The 23,661-nt window shown below is 46.8% G+C and overlaps 1 protein-coding gene and 1 non-coding gene across 3 annotated transcripts in view; one reads left to right on the top strand and one right to left on the bottom strand.

Annotated features, from left to right (window-relative positions):
* The window catches only part of LOC126183598 (protein turtle homolog B-like), a 454,143-nt gene that overhangs the window by 129,660 nt on the left and 300,822 nt on the right, over nucleotides 1–23,661 (bottom strand). For both annotated transcript variants that reach the window (XM_049925703.1, XM_049925704.1), the window contains one exon: nucleotides 9,369–9,496. In XM_049925703.1, the coding sequence (XP_049781660.1) occupies nucleotides 9,369–9,496 (128 nt within the window). The remainder of the gene's footprint in view (nucleotides 1–9,368; nucleotides 9,497–23,661) is intronic.
* Trnat-ugu (transfer RNA threonine (anticodon UGU)) lies at nucleotides 10,583–10,657 on the top strand. Its single transcript has one exon. It is a non-coding gene; the product is annotated as a tRNA-Thr (tRNA).

Below are 23,661 nucleotides of genomic sequence, written 5' to 3'. Positions count from 1 at the left end.
TTTGTGCATGGATTCTGCAACAAGTGCAAGATAGCCAAAATTTTATGAATAACGTGATATGGACTGACGAATCTATCTTCACTCGTGAGGGAACAGTTTTGTGCATGGATTCTGCACCAGGTGCAAGATAACCAACATTTTATAAATAACGTGATATGTATTGACGAATCTAGCTTCACTCGTGAAGGTATTTTCAACTCCACAATAGCCATTATTGTTTCGGAACACAACCCACATGTCACCCGGGAATGTGGCTTTCAGGCACATTTTGGCATAAACCTGTGGACAAGAATCTGCTTTTGGACCCTTATCTATTGCCAGACAAGTTGAATGCACACTTGTATCGTGCGTTTGTTTGAAATACTTTGCCTGATGCATTAGAATACGTTCCACTTGGTGTTCGGTGATAGCTGTAGTTTCAAAGTGATGGTGCACCGATAGACTTTGGAATGAATGTGCGTAACTATTTAAATGAAGCGCTACCAGGGAAGTGGATTGGTCGTGGAAGTTCAATGTTCTGGTATCCACGTTACCCGAACCTTAATTCACTAGATTTTTATTTGTGGGCACTCTTACGGGGACAAATTTATAGTACTCCACCCATGTATGTACACGACCTAATAGCTGTCGTGCGTGCCGCTTCACAATGGTGGATGCAGTTGTGTTGCGTAGGGTCCAGCAAAGTATGATCCAACGAGTGGGAAGTATTTGCAAAATATGCAAGGTGGTTGCTTTGAATATCCTCTCTAAAGCGAACATTGCTCCTAAGTTTACGTTCTGGCTCTGTGAAGATACGCCTGAACGTCAAACGTACAGAATGAAATTATTGTGCGTAACATAACGCACAATCTCGTGTACCATACCTATTGTGTTTTTTGTACCTCATTGGATACAGAAGATGTACCCACAATTATTTTCTAGTGATTTTATTTGTGAAACGAAACAAAGTGGTCGCTTACGTCTGTAAGAAGTTCATGTTATGTCTTAATACTTAAGTAAAGGTAACAGTAACAGAAAGAAATACAGAAGATACTGTATTGTGGAGGTGAAAATTAAATAAAATGTGGTGCTTTAACTGAAAAAAAAGTTTGACGCTAACACAACTCGAATATCGGCGAACTTTCATATCCGTCTGCATCGTCCGATTGAGTGAATGGGACAGCTCCGGCAGAATGCATGTTTCATGATACCTGTTTTGGCCACGCTGCAAGCAGTTATAGTGTTGCCAGAGCCTCGTTCTTCAAATCACATTTCAATTAAACCTAATGGCGGGACTAGGTTTTGCTAGGTACACTTTTGTCTTGAATTCCTATGAGAAACCGCATGCTTACCACCAAGTGTAGCATTTGTTCTTCATCCTATACATTGTGACAGTACACATAGGATAGACACGCAAGGAAACAGCCTTAGAGAAAACACTGAGCTGTCAAATAATCTGTAGGTAGGCAAACAATATTCTAATAACATAGATACCGAAAGCCCTTTGCAAAACAAAAATATTCTACCTAATAATCCACCCACAATTCCCTGTGTGCACTAACAATAGAGGAAAACAAATGTCAGGATGTATCACAGGACACAGAGAAAAATCCCAAACGATACAAGGACAACGTAATAGATCATGATCGTCTTGAGAATCATTTACCCATAAGTAGGTTTGAAAACAGGGAAATTTTTCATATTGCTCTGCGTCTGGCGATACGCCCCTTCCGTACAGCCTAGCCACCCGTGGTCGTCGCATCTGCAGTGACGAGCAGCCCCTCTCAAAATATACTGAGGGTCTCACTGAAGCCTTCACTGACAGTAATTATCCTCCCATCCTTGTACAAAAACAAATCTCCCGTGCCTTATCTTTCCAGTCTCCCACCACCTCCCAAAGTCCCACAGTCTGGCCACAGAGGAGCATTTCCCTCGCAACTCAGTACCATCCGGGACAGGAGCAACTGAATTACGTTCTCCTCCAGGGTTTCGATTACCTCTCATCGTGCCCTGAAATGAGAAATGTCCTGCCCACTATCCTTCCCATCCCACCTATCGTGGTATTCCGCCGTCCACCAAACCTACACAATATTCTCGTCCATCCTTACACAACCCCTGCTCCCAATCGCTTACCTCATGGCTCATACCCCTGTAATAAACGTAGATGCAAGACCTGTCCCATACATCCTCCTACCACCACCTACTCCAGTCCGGTCACTAACATCACATATCCCATCAAAGGCAGGGCTACCTGTGAAACCAGTCATGTGATTTACAAGCTAAGTTGCAACCACTGTGCTGCATTCTATGTAGGCATGACAACCAACAATCTGTCTGTCCACATGAATGGCCACTGACAAACTGCGGCCAAAAAGCAAGTGGAACACCCTGTTGCTGAACATGCTGCCAAACATGATATCCCTAAACTCAATGACTGCTTCACAGACTGTGCCATATGGATCATTCCCACCAACACCAGCTTTTCTGAATTGCGCAGGTGGGAGCTTTCCCTGTAATACATCCTACGTTCCCGTAACCCTCCTTGCCTCAACCTTCGTTAATCACTGTCCTCACCCATCCAGCCCTCTCCCTGTTCCCATTCCAGCACTACACAGCCATCATTTCTCCGCCACACCCAGTCTTTTAATTTCTTTTTATTTCTCTCCTTTCCGCTACTTACCCCCTCCCCCCTCCGCACCGTCTCTCCTGCCTTCTGTCTAAACTGCAACACTTCACTGTCCACCACTCCCACCATACTATCCCTCCCCCTCGCCACCCCAGCCTCCTCCTTACCCCAACCCAGTCGCCACTCCCATCATGCACTGGTGCTGCTGCTCGCAGTGTGGTTTCAGTTCTCTGAGACCTCAGACGTGTGTGCAAGTTGCATTTGCATGAGTGTGTGTGTGTGTGTGCATGTATGTATGTGCGTCTACTGCTGACAAAGGTCTTAATGGCCGAAAGCTATAATTGTGTGAATCTTTTTGTTGTACTTATCGCGACTCAGCATCTCCACTATATGGTGAATAGCAACTTTCTTTCTCTGATATTGTTACATTCTATCCTGGTTTTTGTATTCTTCAAAGTTGAATTTGCACATAAACGAGAATCTTTGATTATCACATCAATGAATGTACAGTATTCCTGTGACATAGAGCCTTTTGCTGACCAAATACGAGCTGCAGCACAATTTTCAAGGAACGAAAGACTACTCATACCCAGTGACATCAATGCACTGTCGACGCTATGGCATGAAGATAAAACAGACAACAGAGGACAAAAAAAAATGGTTCAAATGGCTCTGAGCACTATGGGACTTACCATCTGAGGTCATCAGTCCCCTAGAACTTAGAACTAATTAACCTAAGGACGTCACACTCATCCATGCGCGAGGCAGGATTCGAACCTGCGACCGTAGTAGTCGTGCGGTTCCGGACTAAAGCGCCTAGAACCGCTCGGCCACCGCGGCGGGCCAACAGAGGACAACTTGTAGTTGATGCAATAAATGAATGCAGCCTCTTCATTCTAAACAAAGCAGCACAAACACGCATGCACTGCATCAATACTGGGGGAACCAGCAACACTGACATCTCACTAGCAAATGCAAAGTCCATAATATAGTCAGTAAATGGGAATTACTAGAAAATGCCACACACAGTGACCATAATGGCATACACATCCACAAAGGCACATAGGCAGACAAGAACGCACACTCTTCACATCAACAAAAACGATTACTACTTCTAAACGAGATTGACTGCCAAAAAATAAGGAACGTGGTTGAAGAATATTCCATCCATACAGCCAGTGGCAGCAAAGACTATAAAGCACACGTTCTGAAGCCCATTCTTCAAAAAGCACAACCATTATGTATCCCAACGACCAACCGTGCACCAAGCTAACTCCCCGGGTCAACTGAGCTATCAAAACTAAGGAAAGACGCTAGCGACAAAAGGAAACATTATCAAAAAGGAAAAACACAACACAAGAGAGGGAAGTAAGACAGAAACAAAAATGCAAGAACGAACTATACAAGACAAAACAAATTTGTCAAAACTCAGCTACAAAACAATATGTGGGAGGTACCATTCAAGCTTCAAACATACACTCCTGGAAATGGAAAAAAGAACACATTGACACCGGTGTGTCAGACCCACCATACTTGCTCCGGACACTGCGAGAGGGCTGTACAAGCAATGATCACACGCACGGCACAGCGGACACACCAGGAATCGCGGTGTTGGCCGTCGAATGGCGCTAGCTGCGCAGCATTTGTGCACCGCCGCCGTCAGTGTCAGCCAGTTTGCCGTGGCATACGGAGCTCCATCGCAGTCTTTAACACTGGTAGCATGCCGCGACAGCGTGGACGTGAACCGTATGTGCAGTTGACGGACTTTGAGCGAGGGCGTATAGTGGGCATGCGGGAGGCCGGGTGGACGTACCGCCGAATTGCTCAACACGTGGGGCGTGAGGTGTCCACAGTACATCGATGTTGTCGCCAGTGGTCGGCGGAAGGTGCACGTGCCCGTCGACCTGGGACCGGACCGCAGCGACGCACGGATGCACGCCAAGACCGTAGGATCCTACGCAGTGCCGTAGGGGACCGCACCGCCACTTGCCAGCAAATTAGGGACACTGTTGCTCCTGGGGTATCGGCGAGGACCATTCGCAACCGTCTCCATGAAGCTGGGCTACGGTCCCGCACACCGTTAGGCCGTCTTCCGCTCACGCCCCAACATCGTGCAGCCCGCCTCCAGTGGTGTCGCGACAGGCGTGAATGGAGGGACGAATGGAGACGTGTCGTCTTCAGCGATGAGAGTCGCTTCTGCCTTGGTGCCAATGATGGTCGTATGCGTGTTTGGCGCCGTGCAGGTGAGCGCCACAATCAGGACTGCATACGACCGAGGCACACAGGGCCAACACCCGGCATCATGGTGTGGGGAGCGATCTCCTACACTGGCCGTACACCACTGGTGATCGTCGAGGGGACACTGAATAGTGCACGGTACATCCAAACCGTCATCGAACCCATCGTTCTACCATTCCTAGACCGGCAAGGGAACTTGCTGTTCCAACAGGACAATGCACGTCCGCATGTATCCCGTGCCACCCAACGTGCTCTAGAAGGTGTAAGTCAACTACCCTGGCCAGCAAGATCTCCGGATCTGTCCCCCATTGAGCATGTTTGGGACTGGATGAAGCGTCGTCTCACGCGGTCTGCACGTCCAGCACGAACGCTGGTCCAACTGAGGCGCCAGGTGGAAATGGCATGGCAAGCCGTTCCACAGGACTACATCCAGCATCTCTACGATCGTCTCCATGGAAGAATAGCAACCTGCATTGCTGCGAAAGGTGGATATACACTGTACTAGTGCCGACATTGTGCATGCTCTGTTGCCTGTGTTTATGTGCCTGTGGTTCTGTCAGTGTGATCATGTGATGTATCTGACCCCAGGAATGTGTCAATAAAGTTTCCCCTTCCTGGGACAATGAATTCACGGTGTTCTTATTTCAATTTCCAGGAGTGTGTAAGGTAATGAATCCGACCGTGCTGTCAACTCTTAGGCGCAGAGCGCTGCTAATATTCAGCAGAGTACCTCCTGAACAAGCTTCTTCCTGATGACGCAAAGAAGAATGACAGGAACATTACACAGACTTACGAAGAAATATAGATAATACACAAATGGCCACGTTGCTGTGCCGTTTGCCCAACAAGAGGTAGCGTTAGCACTTAAACAGTTCAAAAGTAAGAAGACTCCCGATCCAAACGGCACACATTTAGAAACACTAGAAAATACAATTGCAGTGATCTCCCTTTTTCTAACAGAGTTACTGAACGATGCATTGCTGCAAGGTAAGATTCCTGCCATATGGAAAACATCGCCGCGCGGTATTAGTCGAGCGGTCTAGGGCGCTGCAGTCACGGACTGTGCGGCTCGTCCCGGCGGAGGTTAGAGTCCTCCCTCGGGCATGGGTATGTGTGTTTGTCCTTAGGATACTTTAGGTTAAGTAGTGTGTAAGCTTAGGGACTGATGACTTTAGCAGTTAAGTCCCATAAGATTTCACACACATTTGAACATTTTTTTTTTTTTTTGAAAACTTCGAACGTTGTAATCATAAAAAAAAATCGGAGGATCGGGATATAACAGGCCCAAACAGTTACAGGCCCATCCGCCTCTTAAACACTTTCCATAAGGTACAGGACAGGCTCCTGTGTAATCGACTACAGTCACACAGGAGACTCTTCAACCTTAGTCGACTTCGGTATGGTGTTTGGCCCAAAAGCTCAATAGACGACGCAGTTAACAGCATGCTGGAAATAAGAGGCCACAGAAAAAACATTCAGTAGAAACTGGGGGACATTAGTTTCAGTCATCGAATTGAAATACAGCGAAGTGGACCGTAATTAATTAAATTTGTATAACGGTCTAGGAATCTTACTAATGTGATTAACGATAGTGCCGCAGTTTCTGAGATGCGTACGTACCGTTAAAAATTCAATAAGAAACAGATGCTAATGAGTCAAAACATTATGAACACATGCTTAATAACGTGTTGGTCCACCTTTGGGATGCCATACGGCAGAGATTCTCCGTGGCATGTATTCGATAAGTTGTTGTTTACGTTTACGGAGGTATGTGGCACCGGATGTCTATGCACAGGCCATACAGTTCCCTTCATTTAAGATTCGGTAGTTTGTGGCCACGAAGCTGGCACCCGATGCCTTCCCATATGTATCCCAGCGGTTCATATCAGGTGAATTTAGTGGCCAAGACATCAATGTGAGTTCAGTGTCATGCACTACAACCAACTGTAGCACAATTCTTGCCTTGGAACAATGACAATTACCCTGTTGGAAGACGCCATCGTAGTCGCGTAAGACATTGGGAATGTAGGGCTGTAGCCGGTTCGCAATAATGTTCATGTAGTGCACGGCTGCGATGGTGCCTTAGATTATTACCACAGGTCTCGTGTAAGCCCATGTGGATATCCATATATGGCTCTGAGCACTATGGGACTTAACATCTATGGTCATCAGTCCCCTAGAACTTAGAAGTACTTAAACCTAACTAACCTAAGGACAGCACACAACACCCAGTCATCACGAGGCAGAGAAAATCCCTGACCCCGTCGGGAATCGAACCCGGGAACCCGGGCGTGGGAAGCGAGAACGCTACCTCACGACCACGAGCTGCGGATTATCCATATATGAATATGCTGTCCCCCACCAACGTGCGTCAGTGGCGCAAATTATACTTCTAGCAACCCAGCAACCATTCGACTGGATGACGGCGAATCCGGACACGCTCATCGACATGGTATAACAAGACACGTGATCATTCGACCAAGTCTGACGCTTCCATTGATTTACAGTCCAGTCTCGATGATTCCGTACCATTGCAATCGTAACTAACGACGTCGCTGGATAACTACGGAAGTACGTAGAGATCGTTTGCCGCAATGTCCCAAGGGCGCTGAACGGCGTGGTCGGAAACACAAAGGTGTAACCACGTCCAGAGGTTGCGGGGCTGGGCGGCCATCCCTCACTACAGATGTCGGACGTCATAGGTTCGACAGATTGGTATAACAGGACACACGGCGAACTGTTGCGGGGCTAACATCAGACATTAATATTGGGCAGAGTAAAAGTATGCCTGAACACACAGTGCACGGAACACAACTATGGGCACGGACGACCCATGCATGTGCCAATGTCAACACCACGACATTCGCAACAACGACTAAAATGGGCACCGGCACTGGACGTTGGCGCAGTGGCGGAGCGTTGCATGTCTGATGAATCCCGATACATTCTTCATCATGCCGATGGGAGGACGCTAATCCGTCCTCTTCCAGTAGACTAGCTCCTTGACACCTGAACTGCGGGACCGAGACAAGCTGGTGGCGGGTCCATTATGATCTGGGAAACAATCATGTGGGCATCAGTTGGTCCAGCGGAGCTCGTGCATGACGGCCAAGGAGTATCGTAAACCGGTCGCAGACCACTTACACCCCTTGATGACGATCATGTTTCCCGACGATAGTGTTTTTTTTCCAACAAGATAATGTGCTATGTTACAAGGCCAGGAGTGTGATGGAGTGGTCTGAGGAACACGGTGACGAGTTTGAATTGATGTTCTGGCCTCCCACCTCGCGAGATCTGAACCCGATCGAACACGTGGCGTCAGAGATCATCGCCCCCCTACCCGGAATTTACGAGAATTAGATGACGTGTGGGTGGGCAAACATGGTGTCGGCTCACCTCCAGCGAGCCGCCAAGTTCTCATTGCGTCGTGGCACGACGCGTCGCCGCTGTTATCCGTGCCAAAGATTGACATACCGGTTGTTAGGTAGGTATCCCTAATGTTCTGGCTGATCAGTGAATATACTTTCCATCCCGCGTCAGGAGCCCGCAACGCCACCAGGCACCATTGAGTCTCACAGTGGCCATTCTTCCTAATGTTTTGGCTTGTAAGTGTATATGTCATTCACCAAGATGGTGCGTATTACATTAGCGAACAACAGATAACTGAAGCTTTCTAACAGATCAGAAATACGGTGTTTGGAAGGTAGGGACATGAAACTTTCTCGGGCAAAGCTTTCATAGATTGAGTTTTACAGGTGCACCTTACAAGTTCATTGTATCACAACCTCTGTTCTACTTTTCAGTCTCCACAGAGCCTCACCTGACCCCTCAGGGGAAATTCAGGTCGTGAGGCATAACGATGTAACTCGGTAAGAGACAGCCAGCTTCTGGGATTTGGCAGTAGTTTGCATGTGCCACAATTTTGACAACGGTGCATGCCCGGCTTCAACGTGAAATATAAGTTTTTGGAATAGAAAAACTATTAACGTCTCTAATAGGATGTTGATCAGTGGAAAATAGGCCACGGACTCCTACAGTACTAGTTAGGCTGACATTTCGTTTCTTAATATTTTATATATTCTGAATCTGCATTTACATTACTTTTCCGTGTCTGAAAATCAAAGTTCTTCCCAGAAATTTGGTGAAATCCAATGCTTCCATACCTCCCTGCTGTAATTCATCGAGGGTACATTTTCGGAGACTGTTAGGACAGGTCAGATGCTCCATACCCAGATATTCACCACAATCTCATTTGTCGTACCCATCTGCGAGGCCTCACTTGATCATGTCTGCCTTCACTGGCGCCACGCCCCTTCTGATGTGGTTCTGAACCTACAGAAATTGATGGGCTTATTTGATGGATATTTAGTGTGAAGGGGGAAGGGAAATAAACAAAGTTTTTCAAGGTCTGAAACGTCTCTCGCTTTAAACAAAGCTTTACTACATAATAAGGCGTGGATAATGATGACCTGGTGCACAAGAAATAAGTGATATAACTGGAATGCAGAATAAGAGATGTGAGCACCTTGTCGTGGTGGTACCAGAAGATGTAGGCAGGCGGCTCCGGGGGGTTCCTGATGGTGCACGTGAGGTTGATAGTGCTGCCCTTATTCACGTAGATGTCCGGGCCTCCCAGGATGACCGCCGTCGGAACTGGAACGAAACAAAGCATCTAGTTATGCGTTACGGTAACAGCGTGAGCAGTTACCAAGCGTTACAGCAGCCTATCAGTTTTCAAAAAAACTGAATGATCACTGTAACAGGTGCACAGAAGAAGACCGCCACCACGTGTTATGACAATTTTGGCAGGCAGAGCTCGAATGGGTAGAAATCTTTATGCAGTTATTCATTGACACAGGTTTTACATGGTTTCCAAACTTTTAACTCTGCTGTTAATTCATGGACTTTTTCTCGACTGAACTCTACAAGGCTCTTCGTTTTGTGTTGTTGGTAGAGAGGGTTTGAAAATTTCTCTTACAATCCCATTTATGGACACGGTACAATATATTTGTCAAAATTACGATACGATTCCAGTTGCAGAGGCTCTGACTAGGATGTTTGAGTTATTGACATTGTTAGTATGTCATGTCTCATGCAGTGGTTTTAACTTAACAGCCTAATTGACACAGATACTTTCAGTTACACTCTCATGAAGAAATAAATAAGTAAGCAAACTATCACAAAGCACTGCAGAAATCTTGCAACGTACTTTGGTCCTCATAAATTAAATTAATAACGGTACTCAGAGTATACAACTTGACACGATACATTCTACTGCCTTGTACACTGGTGTTCAAGACTTCAGGACAAAAGTAACTCTCGCACCATGTGTCACTGCCAAGTAACATAGACTGATGAAACTTAAACCGTATATGGAAGGAACCGCTACAGTGTAGTACAGAAGGTAACTGAAAGAAATACGCAACGAGACGAAGAGAAATAGCAATAATTAACCTGAAGTCACCATCATTCATGTGCATGAAGATGGTATCTGTTCTTTCGGACATGTCAGAAAGAACAGATACCATTTTCATATAGGTAAGGCCATTGACCTTCTTCTTCTGTGCGAATGCACACGCATTTCCCGTACTCTTACGGGACTTGGTAAGATTGCCTGCCACGAGTAATGAGTGTAATGGGCAGGGGCACTACGTATGTAGTATGTCGACATTAAGTTGGGAATGTCGGTCTCACGGGGAGCGTGCAAGGGTACGTCCCTGCAGTCGCTCTATCCTCTGTGCCCTCGGTGGCTCAGATGGATAGAGCGTCTGCCATGTAAGCTGGAGATCCCGGGTTCGATTCCCGGTCGGGGCACACATTTCAAACGGTCCCCGTTGATGTATATCAACGCCTGTCGACAGCTTCAGGTATTGATTTAATTATCATACCATTCACGTGGTCCCGTGGACACTAAAAGAGGTGGGACACGGTTCTTAATAGGTTGTGTGGTTGCCAAGGACAGCAATGCTTTGTCTGAAACCTGCCCCCATGTTCATCACAAGTTTAGTAAGGAATTCTAGCGGTAAGGCTCTCCACTCCGCCGCCAGAGCGTTTGACAACTGCCCCATGGTCGTTGGTGCATGTGAACGCGCTACAGTCTGTCTCTCAAACGCACCTCACACGTGTTCAAAGGGATTTAAGTCAGGGGAACGGGCAGGTCAATCCTTTCGCCGTCGACCCTCTCGCTCCAAAAGCTCCACTGGCGCTTTTCAATATGGTCGCGCACTGTCATACAGAAAAATGAAGTCAGGGTGGAATGCACCCGTCAAAAGACGGACGTGGGGAGGGAGTACAGTGTCACAATAATATTGATCGACGAGAATACCACGTTCAAAGATTTCGAAGGCAGTACGACCATGCAACATTATGCCTCCGAACAGCATCAAACATGGACCTCCAAAATGATCATGTTTGACAGTGCTTGACGTAACTTCATATGGCAAAAGGTGGGAACACGCAATGTCAGACTTTATCTCTTTGGTGCTCCAACTTTCATGGTGTTGCGAGACATAATGTTGCATGGTCGTATTGAACTCCAAATCTTTGGACACTGTGCACCAGCTGGTCAAAATTATCGTTACACGGTATTCCTTTCTCATGTGCGTCTATGGATGACTCTATGTGACTGCATCGAACAGCTCAGGTGGAGCGTCTCATGGAACGAGAGGAGACACGGCGAATGGATTGGCTTGCCTGTTTCCCCTACTTAAACCTCATTGAGCACGGTTTGGATACATAGGGGAGATGTACAGGGAGATTATAATTAAAGTTAAACTTTCAAACCGCTGTAGAAATAACACCACTGGTCAGAATGACGTCAAATTGCAACAGAATGTTATCGGAAAACGAAGAAAACGTATGGCAGAAGGAAGATAAATAGTTACAAAATGTAGCAATAGATGGTGCTGCAAGCTTCATAACTTAATAGTGGTCGACTACAAATGACAAATGAATCATACCCCCTGCGGGTCCAGAGGTTAGAATAGGCCTGAGGTATTCCTGCCTGTCGTAAGAGGAGAATAAAAGGAGTCTCACACTTTTCGGCCTTTATGTGATGGTTCCCTGTAGGGTTTGACCTCCATTTTTCAAAATTTTCCCGGAGAGCGAGCCAACTGGGGAAGGGCGCCTTACACGGTGCATCGTGTCCATCATGGCTATGACCTATCACATCCTTCATCGACATGGATCCAAGGATCTGCACTTCTGCTCATTCTCCAACTGTTGGGCGAGGTCACTCTCCTGGGTGCGAATTTTCCATCAACTCTGCAGTGTCGTTTTCTACGCTGACGATGATAATGGACTTGTTTGCTAGGTTGTACCTGATATCTAGCACAGAAGCCAGTACATTGTGGTGGGGCAGCCATTTACCCTGTTGGTTGTAGCCCCCTGACCACACAGGAATCGCTCTGCTGATGTCTGCGCTGTTAACTCGCCACGTATGCAGAGCAGTAGATGCCCGTCACCGTGGGGCATCGGAACTTTCGGCAATGGCCATCCTGCTGGATGGGTGGTGCCCGTGGGGAAGGCCCTGGTCAGAATGGGTGGCATCAGGGCAGATGGCACGCAATGAAGCGTAGTACATCATCTCTTTCTGGTGGCCAAACACTAGCAGTCTAAGCGTCCACGGGCTCAATGCAATGCACAGAAGTACAACCCCAAATTGTTCCCCTCCCTGACCACACCATGGGTGGAACGTTAGGCTAAGGATGGCAGCAGCTCTTATTCGTCCCGGTACCTTGTATGTCCGAGAGCTGCTGGAGAATCTTTCATGGCGATAAAGCCTCAGTTTTCTGTTGAGCATTTAGAGGACACGTTTGGGGAGGTGGAGGGCTTGTCCAAAATGAGATTTGGGTCAGTCTTGATCAAAACGGTGTCCTCTGCCCAGTCACATGCATTACTCGATTGTGACAAGTTGGGGGATGTTTCCGTTACCATCATGCCTCATAAGAGCTTAAATATGATCCAGGGTATTAAATTCCACAGGGACCTTCTTTTTTAGTCCTATGATGAGCTGCGCGCCAATTTACAGTGGCGAGTGGCGAGGTGTATATTTCGTTCGGCATGTCCACCGGGGTCCAAGGGATAATCAGGTTGCCACTGGTGCCTTCATCTTGGACTTTGTGGGTGATGCATTACCCAAGAAGATCAAGGTGATGGTCTACCGCTGTGATGTAAAGCACTATATCCCTCCTCCAATGTGGTGCTTTAAACGCTGGAAGTTCAGCCATATGCCTTCCCGCTGTACTTCCACCGTCACATGTTGAGATTGCGGACGCCCATCACATCCCAATACTCCATGTGCCCCGCCTCCCATCTGTGTCAATTGAGGAGAGTACCACTCGCCTTGCTCGCCTGATTGCAGGATTCTCCAGAAAGAAAGGAAAATCACGGAGTACAAGACCCTGGACTGACTGACCTACACTGAGGCTAAGAGGAAATTCGTACACCTACACCCTGTACATATGTCAAAATCTTACGCCGCCGCTACAACAGCTCTAGCCCCATCAGCTCTGCCAAACCCAGTCACCTCTCAGAGCCAGAAGACTACACCTGTCCCTTGATGGTAGGGGGCACTTCCCTCCCTGTTGCTCCTGCACCACCTACTTTGGGAGTAACACATTCCTCCCCCAACCACGAGGGATATCAGTTCCCGCTTCTGCGCCAGAGAAGCGTAAGTCTTCTTGAGCTCCGCTCGCTAGGAAGGGGTCCTTTAGGTCACTCACTTTCCAGGTTTCTGCTAGTGGGAAAGATGACACCTGCCAGTGGCTGAAGAGCCCAAAAGCAGCTGGTTGTACGGCTTCACGATCATTCTCAGCCCCAAAGACTGAATCACTGAAGCCCTCCCAACCAGAGAAACCCAAGGATCAACGAGAGAAATCCAGAAAGAAGATCCCCAAGACCAAGAGAATTGATGTGGGACCCACACCACCACTACCTACAAGCTCTTTGTCTGCAGATTAGATGGAGGTTCTGGCGTCCGCTGAGAACCTAGATCTCGCCAGACGCTCAGACAAAATGGATATAGACTGCTCAGGCAATACGTCGGTGGCAGCAGATGACCCTGAGGGGTAAACTGCCTCATTGAATGTTCCATGCTGTCCCAGTCTCACGATGACATCCTCCAGAGGAATTGCGGCGGTTTTTTCCAGCACCTGGCTGAGCTACAGCAACTGTTAAGCTTTACACCTGCTATCTGCATTGCCCTCCAGGAAACCTGGTTCCCGGCAATGTGGACCCCTGCCCTCAGCAGCAATAAGAGATATTATAGGAACTGTAGTGACTATAATCGAGTGTCAGGTAGAGTTTGCGTTTATGTCCTAAACTCAGTCTTTAGTGGAACTGTGTCCCTTCAAACCCATCGTGAAGCTATGGCTGTCAGAATAAGAACGACACAAGAAATAACTGTCTGCAATGTATATCTTCCTCCAGATGGTGCAGTACCCCTGAATGTATTAGCTGCACTGATTGATCAACTCCCTAAACCTTTCCTATTTTTGGGATATTTTAACGCCCATAACCCCTTGTGGGGTGGCACAGTGCTTACTGGGCGAGACAGAGATGTCGAAACTTTACTGTCTCAGGTCAGCCTCAGTCTCTTGAATGCTGGGGCCGCCACACATTTCAGTGTGGCTCATGGTAGTTACTTGGCCATTCATTTATCTGTTAGCAGCCTAGGACTTCTCCCATCTATCCACTGGAGAGCACATGACGACCTGCGTGGTAGTGACCATTTCCCCATCTTCCTGTGACTCCCCCTGCGTCAGGCCCACGGACGCCTGCTCAGATGGGCTTTGAACAAGGCGGACTGGGAATCTTTCAGCTCTGCTGTCATCGTTGAATCTCCCCCACACGGAAACATCGATGTGATGGTTGAGAAGGTGACTATAACAATCCTTTCTGCATCACAAAACGCGATCCCTCGCCCTTTAGGGTGCCTCCAGTGAAAGGCAGTCCCTTGGTGGTCGCCGGAAGTTGCTAAACCAATTAAAGAGAGTCGGCGAGCTCTGCAGTGGAATAAGCGGCACCCTTCCTAGGAGCACCTCATAGCCTTTAAACGGCTCCGTGTCCGTGTTCGCCAACTTATCAAACGACGGTAGCAGGAGTATTGGGACAGATACGTCTCGATCATTGGGTGGCATACGTCACTTTCCCAAATCTGGGCAAGGATCAAACGTGTTTTCGGGTATCAGAACCCAACAGGTGTTGCCGGTGTTAATATGAATGGAGTGTTATCTACCGACGCAGTCGCGATTGCCGATCACTTTGCTGAGCACTACGCTCAAGCCTCTGTGATGGAGAATTACTCCTCAGCCTTTCGCACTCTCAAACAGTAGCTGGAAGGGAAAGTCCTCTCTTTCACTACAAGCCACAATGAATCCTATAATGCCCCATTTACAGAGTGGGAGCTCCTCAGTGCCCTTGCACAATGCCCCGACGCTGCTCCTGGGCCAGACTGGATCCACAGTCAGATGATTAAACGTTTCTCATCTGACTAAAAGCGACATCTCCTCTTCATCTTCAACTGGATCTGGTGCGATGGCGTCTTTCCGTCACAATGGCGGGAGAGCACCATCATTCCGGTGCTCAAACCCGGTAAAAACGCACTTGATGTGGATAGCTATCGGTCTATCAGCCTCACCAACGTTTTTTGAAAGTTGCTGGAATGTATGGTGTGTCGGTGGTTGGGTTGGGTCCTGGAGTCACGTGCCCTACTGGCTCCATGTCAGGGCGGCTTCCGTCAGGTTCTCTCTACCACTGATAATCTTGTGTCCCTCGAGTCTGCCATCCGAACAGCCTTTTCCAGACGCCAACACCTGGTTGCCGTCTTTTTTTGATTTACGAAAAGCGTATGACACGATCTGGTGACATCATATCCTTGCCACATTATATGAGTGGGGTGTCTGAGGCTCGCTCCCAATTTTTACCCAAAATTTCTTGTCGCTTCGCACTTTCCGTGTCCGAAGTTTGTGCCTCCCATAGTTCCCCCCATATCCAGAAGAATGGAATCCTGCAGGGCTCTGTATTGAGTGTATCTCTATTTTTATTGGCCATTAATGGTTTAGCAGCAGCTATAGGGCCGTCCGTCTCCTCTGTATGCAGACGACTTCTGCATTTAGTACTGCTCCACCAGTACTGGTGTTGCTGAGCGTCGCCTACAGGGAGCCATCCACAAGGCGCAGCCATGGGCTCTACCCCACAGTTTCCAGTTTTCGCCACAAAGTCGTGTGTTATGCACTTCTGTCGGCGTCGTTCCGTTCATCTGGCACCGGAACTTTACCTTAATGACGATGCACGGCTCTTAGGACTAGTTTTCGACGCCCCATTGAATTGGCTTCCTCACCTTCGTCAGCTCAAGCGGAAGTGCTGGTAGCACGTCAATGCCCTCCGCTGCCTGAGCAACACCAACTGGGGTGCAGATCGCTCTATGCTGCTGCAGCTCTATAGAGCCCTTGTTTAGTCCGGCCTAGACTATGGGAGTCTGGTTTATGGTTCAGCGGCGCCCTCAGCGTTGCGTTTACTCGACCCAGTGCACCACTGTGGCGCTCACCAAGCGACAGGAGCTTTTAGGACGAGTCCGGTGACCAGCGTCCTTGTGGAAGCCGGTGCCTGCACAACTGCTGGCCAGTTACATTGCACACGTTCGTAGTTCTCCTGCGCATCCGAATCACCGTCTCCTTTTCCCACACACGGCGGTTCATCTCCCGCATCGGCGGACCAGGTCAGGACTTCTAATTGCTGTTCGTGTCCGATCCCTTCTTTCCGAACTGGAGTCCTTGCCTTCACCAGTTATACTTGAAGTCCATTGACGTACACCTCCATGGTGTACACTTAGGCCACGGCCCTAAGCACGTAGTTAACCCTGCGGCACTCTGCTGGCACTTCCTCTCGATTCTTGACATGTCCTGAGGCCACGGTTCCGCGTATGCCCATGGAGGACATATTGAACAGCATTCCTTGTCCGATGGCTGTAGTGTTTATGCTGCCGAGCTGGTGACTATATCTCGTGCCCTTGAGCACATCCGTTCATGCCCTGGGGAGTTTCGTTTGTATACTGACTCCTTGAGCAGTCTACAAGATATCGACCAGTGCTGCCCTCGTCATCCTTTGGCAGTGACCATTCAGGAGTCCATCTATGCCCTGGAATGGTCCAGTCGTTCAGTGGTATTTGTCTTTACCCCAGGTCACGTCGTAATCCCAGGCAACGAACTTGCCGACAGGCTGGCCACACAGGCTACTGTGGAAACCGCTTATGGAGATCGGTTTCTCTGCAACTGACTTGCGTTCAGTACTATGCCGCAAGATCTTGCGGCTTTGGGAGACGGAATGGCATAAACTCAGTAAGCACAACAAACTGCGCGCCATTAATGAGACTACAATTGTGTGGAAGACCTCCACGCAGGCCTCTCGCAGGGACTCTATGGTTCTCTGTCGGCTCCGTATTGGCCATGCTTGGGTGACACACGGCTACCTGCTGCGCCCTGATGACCCACCTCAGTGTCGGTGCGGTGCCCGGCTGACAGTGGCCCATATCTTGGTGAGCTGTCCTTGTGACTGGCTTGCGACGGACTCTTCAATTACCGGACTCATTGCCATTAATTTTAGCTGACAACGCCTCATCGGCTAATTTAGTTTTACGTTTTCTACGTAACGGTGGATTTTATCATTCTATATACGTTTTCGTGCATGTACTTTGTCCCTTTGTGTTCCCCACTCTAATGTTTTAGGCTGGATGTCTTAATGTGTCGCAAAGTGGCTTTTACTTTTTATTCTCGTGGTCGGCCAGCCACAGTCATCTGCTCTCTTGTTTTTATACCTTCTACATGTTTCTTGCTTCTCTCTGTGGTTTTCTTTTCCTGTTTTGTCCTTAATAGTGTTGGTTGTCCTTCTGTCGTTCTTCTGGTTCTTCCATTCTCCTGTTATTGTGCAGTACATGTCTTTCTTTTCTTCTTTCGCTTGTGTAATTATGGTACCGGGAACAAGGGACCAAAAACCTCGCAGTTTGGACCCTCCCCCCCCCCCCCCCCCTGCTTTAAACCAACCAACCAAATGAATCATGCAACAATGCCTAAGGTGTATGTTTGATGTTAAACAACCTGTACTATTCAGTGTGCATGGATGTACAGGTGTGATACGAGGTGCATTCAAGTTCTAAGGCCTCCGATTTTTTTTCTAATTAACTACTCACCCGAAATCGATGAAACTGGCGTTACTTCTCGACGTAATCGCCCTGCAGACGTACACATTTTTCACAACGCTGACGCCATGATTCCATGGCAGCGGCGAAGGCTTCTTTAGGAGTCTGTTTTGACCACTGGAAAATCGCTGAGACAATAGGAGCACGGCTGGTGAATGTGTGGCCACAGAGAGTGTCTTTCATTGTTGGAAAAAGTCAAGTCACTAGGAGCCAGGTCAGGTGAGTAGGGAGCATGAGGAATCACTTCAAAGTTGTTATCACGAAGAAACTGTTGCGTAACGTTAGCTCGATGTGCGGGTGTGTTGTCTTGGTGAAACAGCACACGCACAGCCCTTCCCAGACGTTTTTGTTGCAGTGCAGGAAGGAATTTGTTCTTCAAAACATTTTCGTAGGATGCACCTGTTACCGTAGTGCCCTTTGGAACGCAATGGGTAAGGATTACGCCCTCGCTGTCCCAGAACATGGACACCATCATTTTTTCAGCACTGGCGGTTACCCGAAATTTTTTTGGTGGCAGTGAATCTGTGTGCTTCCATTGAGCTGACTGGTGCTTTGTTTCTGGATTGAAAAATGACATCCACGTCTCATCCATTGTCACAACCGACGAAAAGAAAGTCCCATTCATGCTGTCGTTGCGCGTAAACATTGCTTGGAAACATGGCACACGGGCAGCCGTGTGGTCGTCCGTCAGCATTCGTGGCACCCACCTGGATGACACTTTTCGCATTTTCAGGTCGTCATGCAGGATTGTGTGCACAGAACCCACAGAAATGCCAACTCTGGAGGCGATCTGTTCAACAGTCATTCGGCGATCCCCCAAAACAATTCTCTCCACTTTCTCGATCATGTCGTCAGACCGGCTTGTGCGAGCCCAAGGTTGTTTCGGTTTGTTGTGACACGATGTTCTGCCTTCATTAAACTGTCGCACCCACTAACGCACTTTCGACACATCAATAACTCCATCAGCACATCATTTTTTCAGCACTGGCGGTTACCCGATATTTTTTTGGTGGCAGTGAATCTGTGTGCTTCCACTGAGCTGACTGTCGATGAATTTCAATTGGTTTCACACCACGCAAATTCAGAAAACGAATGACTGCACGCTGTTCAAGTAAGGAAAAGTCGCCATTTTAAGTATTTAAAACAGTTCTCATTCTCGCCGCTGGCGGTAAAATTCCATCTGCCGTACGGTGCTGCCATCTCTGGGACGTATTGACAATGAACGCGGCCTCATTTTAAAACAATGCGCATGTTTCTATCTGTTTCCAGTCCGGAGAAAAAAAATCGGAGGCCTTAGAACTTGAATGCACCACGTACTGTTAGTTACGTAAGCCCATCCACTATGGCAAGGTCATATCAAATCGAATGGAAAAAATCGGTTTTCAATTGTCCTGAGGCCAAAAACCGCAAAAAAAACGTCAATCAAAATCAAATCGGACTGTTAATTTCCGTGTCCCTGGCGCAAAACATGTTTAATATGCTGTCCACCGTTTTCTGCAACAAGTTGAAATCGAGTAACAGCATGTTCCACAACTGATCGAAGTGTTTCCGGGGTCATGTTCAGAATGTGTTGCGCAATGCATGCCTTCAATGCAGCTCAGTTTGCAAACGGGACACTGAACGCAACATCTTTCAGATAGGTCACACGAATTAAGATCAGGTGATCGATTCGGTCAGGCTGTAGGGAAATGGCGACTGATAATTCTAGCATTTCCGAAATGGCGCTTCAGCAGCTGCTTAATGTGAGATTTGCAACGTGCGGAGATGCGCCATCTTGCACAAAAAAATGATCCCACCCAGACATCCACGCTGTTTGTGAGCTGGAACGACGTGGTTGCGCGAAAGACACTCACAGCGATTAGCAATAACGATACAGGTAACATGACCGGAATCACCTGTCTCTTCGAAAAAAATATGGCCCTATGATAAATGATGCCGTAAATCCGTGCCACAGTGACCTTTTCAGGATGAAGTGGTACTGGTTGATTTGCGTGTGGATTTTCCGTTGCCCATATTCGACAATTCTGTGTATTGATATATCGTGTTAGATGGAAGTGGGCTTCGTCTGTCAACAAAATCTTCCACGGCCAATCATTGTCCACTTTCATGCGAGCAATAAATTCTAAAGCAAAGGTCTCTCTTGCTGTCAGGTCAACAGGAAGCAACTCGTGCACATGGGTAATTTTGAATAATTGGCAAAGAAAGATAACTGGTATGATTTTACGCATCATGCTCACAGGTAAGTCCAATGTTCGGGCAATTCTCCGTGCACTACACGTTTGCAGACCACCATTCGTTTCCTCCTGCATTGCTGTGGCCACTGCTTCCACTGACGTCTAATTAATTCGTTTCCTGCTTCTACCAGGTTGCACACCAAAAGAACCCGTCTTTTCGAATTTCCGAATCCTTCTTTCCAGACCCACGCAGTCATCGGACCAATATCTTTTTTCAAACCGTCCAGTGTCCGGGACTTCTGCAGACCGACGTGCGCACAGTCATCATTCTTATAATACAGCTTTACAAACAGAGCGCGATCATGGATTAAGACAGTCATGGCGAACGTCGCAGACGCGAAAGGAAGAAATGCCGTGTATCCGGCGTGTTTATACCAACTTCTTTGGGTCGTGCGCATGACAGGTGTTTTCATTTACATAGTCTGAAACATACAGCGTCACCTATTGATCAGTTTTCACATTATTCTTTTTCTTCTGCTATGCGTTTTCCCCCTTATCCGATAATATTCCGTTGCAGTTTCACGTCATTCTGACCAATGTTGTTATTTCTACAGCGTCTTGAAAGTTTAACTTTAATTATAATCATTCCTGTAGTGTAGCAGGTTCACATCCACCAACGACTACCCAGCATCCTACCACAAGAATTGCTTACCAACCTTGTGGTCAGCGTACGAGCACCTTGACAAAAGATGCATCGCCGTTCGTGATGATTGCACACCCAATTAAGAACTACGTCCCATCTTTTGTAAGGCCCAGGGGACCATCATGAATGGCGGTGGTTACAGTGTAATTCTTGTCTTTGAATAAAAGTGTAATTTCGGGTCATCTCATTGAGTATTTCTTTCAATTAACTTCTGTACTATATTGTAGCAGTTCTTTTTACATGTAGCCCAAGTTCCATCGAGGTATGCTACTTGGCAGTACACATCATACGCGAGTTACTTCTTTCCTAAAGTTTCGCATGCCAGTGTATAATCACTGCTACATAACTTCCGTATGTTGAAAGAACGTTATTATACTAATGTGTCAAAATGAAGTATACAACATAAAGATAAAAATTCGATTGCGTTACTTGTTGTTGTTGTTGTGGTCTTCAGTCCTGAGACTGGTTTGATGCACCCCTCCATGCTACTCTATCCTGTGCAAGCTTCTTCATCTCCCAGTACCTACTGCAGCCTACATCCTTCTGAATCTACTTAGTCTATTCATCTCTTGGTCTCCCTCTAAGATTTTTACCCTCCATGCTGCCCTCCAATACTAAATTGGTGATCCCTCGATGTCTCAGAACATGTCCTACCAACCGATCCCTTCTTCTAGTCAAGTTGTGCCACAAGCTCCTCTTCTCCCCAATTCTATTCAATACCTCCTCATTAGTTATGTGATCTACCCATCTCATCTTCAGCATTCTTCTGTAGCACCACATTTCGAAAGCTTCTATTCTCTTCTTGTCTAAACTATTTATCGTCCATGTTTCACTTCCATACATGGCTACACTCCATACAAATACTTTAAGAAAAGACTTCCTGACACATAAATCTACACTCGATGTTAACAAATTTTTCTTCTTCAGAAACGCTTTCCTCGCCATTGCCAGTCTACATTTTATGTCCTCTCTACTTCGACCATCATTAGTTATTTTGCTCCCCAAATAGCAAAACTCCTTTACTACTTTAAGTGTCTCATTTCCTAATCTAATTCCCTCAGCATCACCCGTCTTAATTAGACTACATTCCATTATCCTTGTTTTGCTTTTGTTGATGTTCATCTTATACCCTCCTTTCATGACACTGTCCATTCCGTTTAACTGCTCTTCCAAGTCCTTTGCTGACTCTGACAGAATTACAATGTCATCGGCGAACCTCAAAGTTTTTATTTCTTCTCCATGGATTTTAATTCCAACTCCAAACTTTTCTTTTGTTTCATTTATTGCTTGCTCAATATACAGATTGAATGACTCTGGGGACAGGCTACAAAACTGTCTCACTCCCTTCCCAACCACTACTTTCCTTTCATACCCCTCGACTCTTATAACTGCAATCTGCTTTCTGTACAAATTGTAAATAGCCTTTCGCTCCCTGTATTTTACCCTTGCCACCTTCAGAATTTGAAAGAGAGTATTCCAATCAACATTGTCAAAAGCTTTCTCTAAGTCTACAGATGCTAGAAACGTAGGGTTGCCTTCCCTTAATCTTTCTTCTAAGATAAGTCTTAGGGTCAGTATTGCCTCACGTGTTCCAACATTTCTACGGAATCCAAACTGATCTTCCCCGAGGTCGGCTTCTATCAGTTTTTCCATGCGTCTGTAAAGAATTCGCGTTGGTATTTTGCAGCTGTGACTTATTAAACTGATAGTTCGGTAATTTTCACATCTGTCAACACCTGCTTTCTTTGGGATTGGAATTATTATATTCTTCTTGAAGTCTGAGGGTATTTCGCCTGTCTCATACATCTTGCTCACCAGATGGTAGAGTTTTGTCAGGACTGGCTGTCAGTAGTTCAGTAGTTCTAATGGAATGTTGTCTACTCCCGGGGCCTTGTTTCGACTTAGGTCCTTCAGTGCTCGGTCAAACTCTTCACGCAGTATCATATCTCCCATTTCATCTTCATCTACCTCCTCTTCCATTTCCATAATATTGTCCTCAAGAACATCGCCCCTGTATCGACCCTCTATATACTCCTTCCATCTTTCTGCTTTCCCTTCTTTGCTTAGAACTGGGTTTCCATCTGAGCTCTTGATATTCATGCAAGTGGTTCTCTTTTCTCCAAAGGTCTCTTTAATTTTCCTATATGCAGTATCTATATTACCCCTAGTGAGATAAGCCTCTACATCCTTACATTTGTCCTCTAGCCATCCCTGCTTAGCCATTTTGCACTTCCTGTCGATCTCATTTTTGAGACGTTTGTATTCCTTTTTGCCTGGTTCATCTACTGCACTTTTATATTTTCTCCTTTCATCAATTAAATTCAATATATCTTTTGGTACCCAGGGATTTCTACTAGCTCTCGTCTTTTTACCTACTTGTTCCTCTGCTGCCTTCACTACTTCATCCCTCAAAGCTACCCATTCTTCTTCTACTGTATTTCTTTCCCCCATTCCTGTCAACTTTTCCCTTATGCTCTCCCTGAAACTCTGTACAACCTCTGGTTCTTTCAGTTTATCCAGGTCCCATCTCCTTAAATTTCCACCTTTTTGCAGTTTCTTCAGTTTTAATCTACAGTTCATAGCCAATAGATTGTGATCAGAGTCCACATCTGCCCCTGGAAATGTCTTACAATTTAAAACCTGGTTCCTAAATCTCTGTCTTACCATTATAAAATCTATCTGATACCTTTTAGTATCTCCAGGGTTCTTCCATGTATACAACCTTCTTTATGATTCTTAAACCAAG

The sequence above is a fragment of the Schistocerca cancellata genome, chromosome 4 (assembly GCF_023864275.1).
Source record: "Schistocerca cancellata isolate TAMUIC-IGC-003103 chromosome 4, iqSchCanc2.1, whole genome shotgun sequence".
Classification (NCBI taxonomy): domain Eukaryota; kingdom Metazoa; phylum Arthropoda; class Insecta; order Orthoptera; family Acrididae; genus Schistocerca; species Schistocerca cancellata.
The sequence above is the reverse complement of the archived record's forward strand: the minus strand, read 5'-3'. Positions and strand labels throughout refer to the sequence as shown.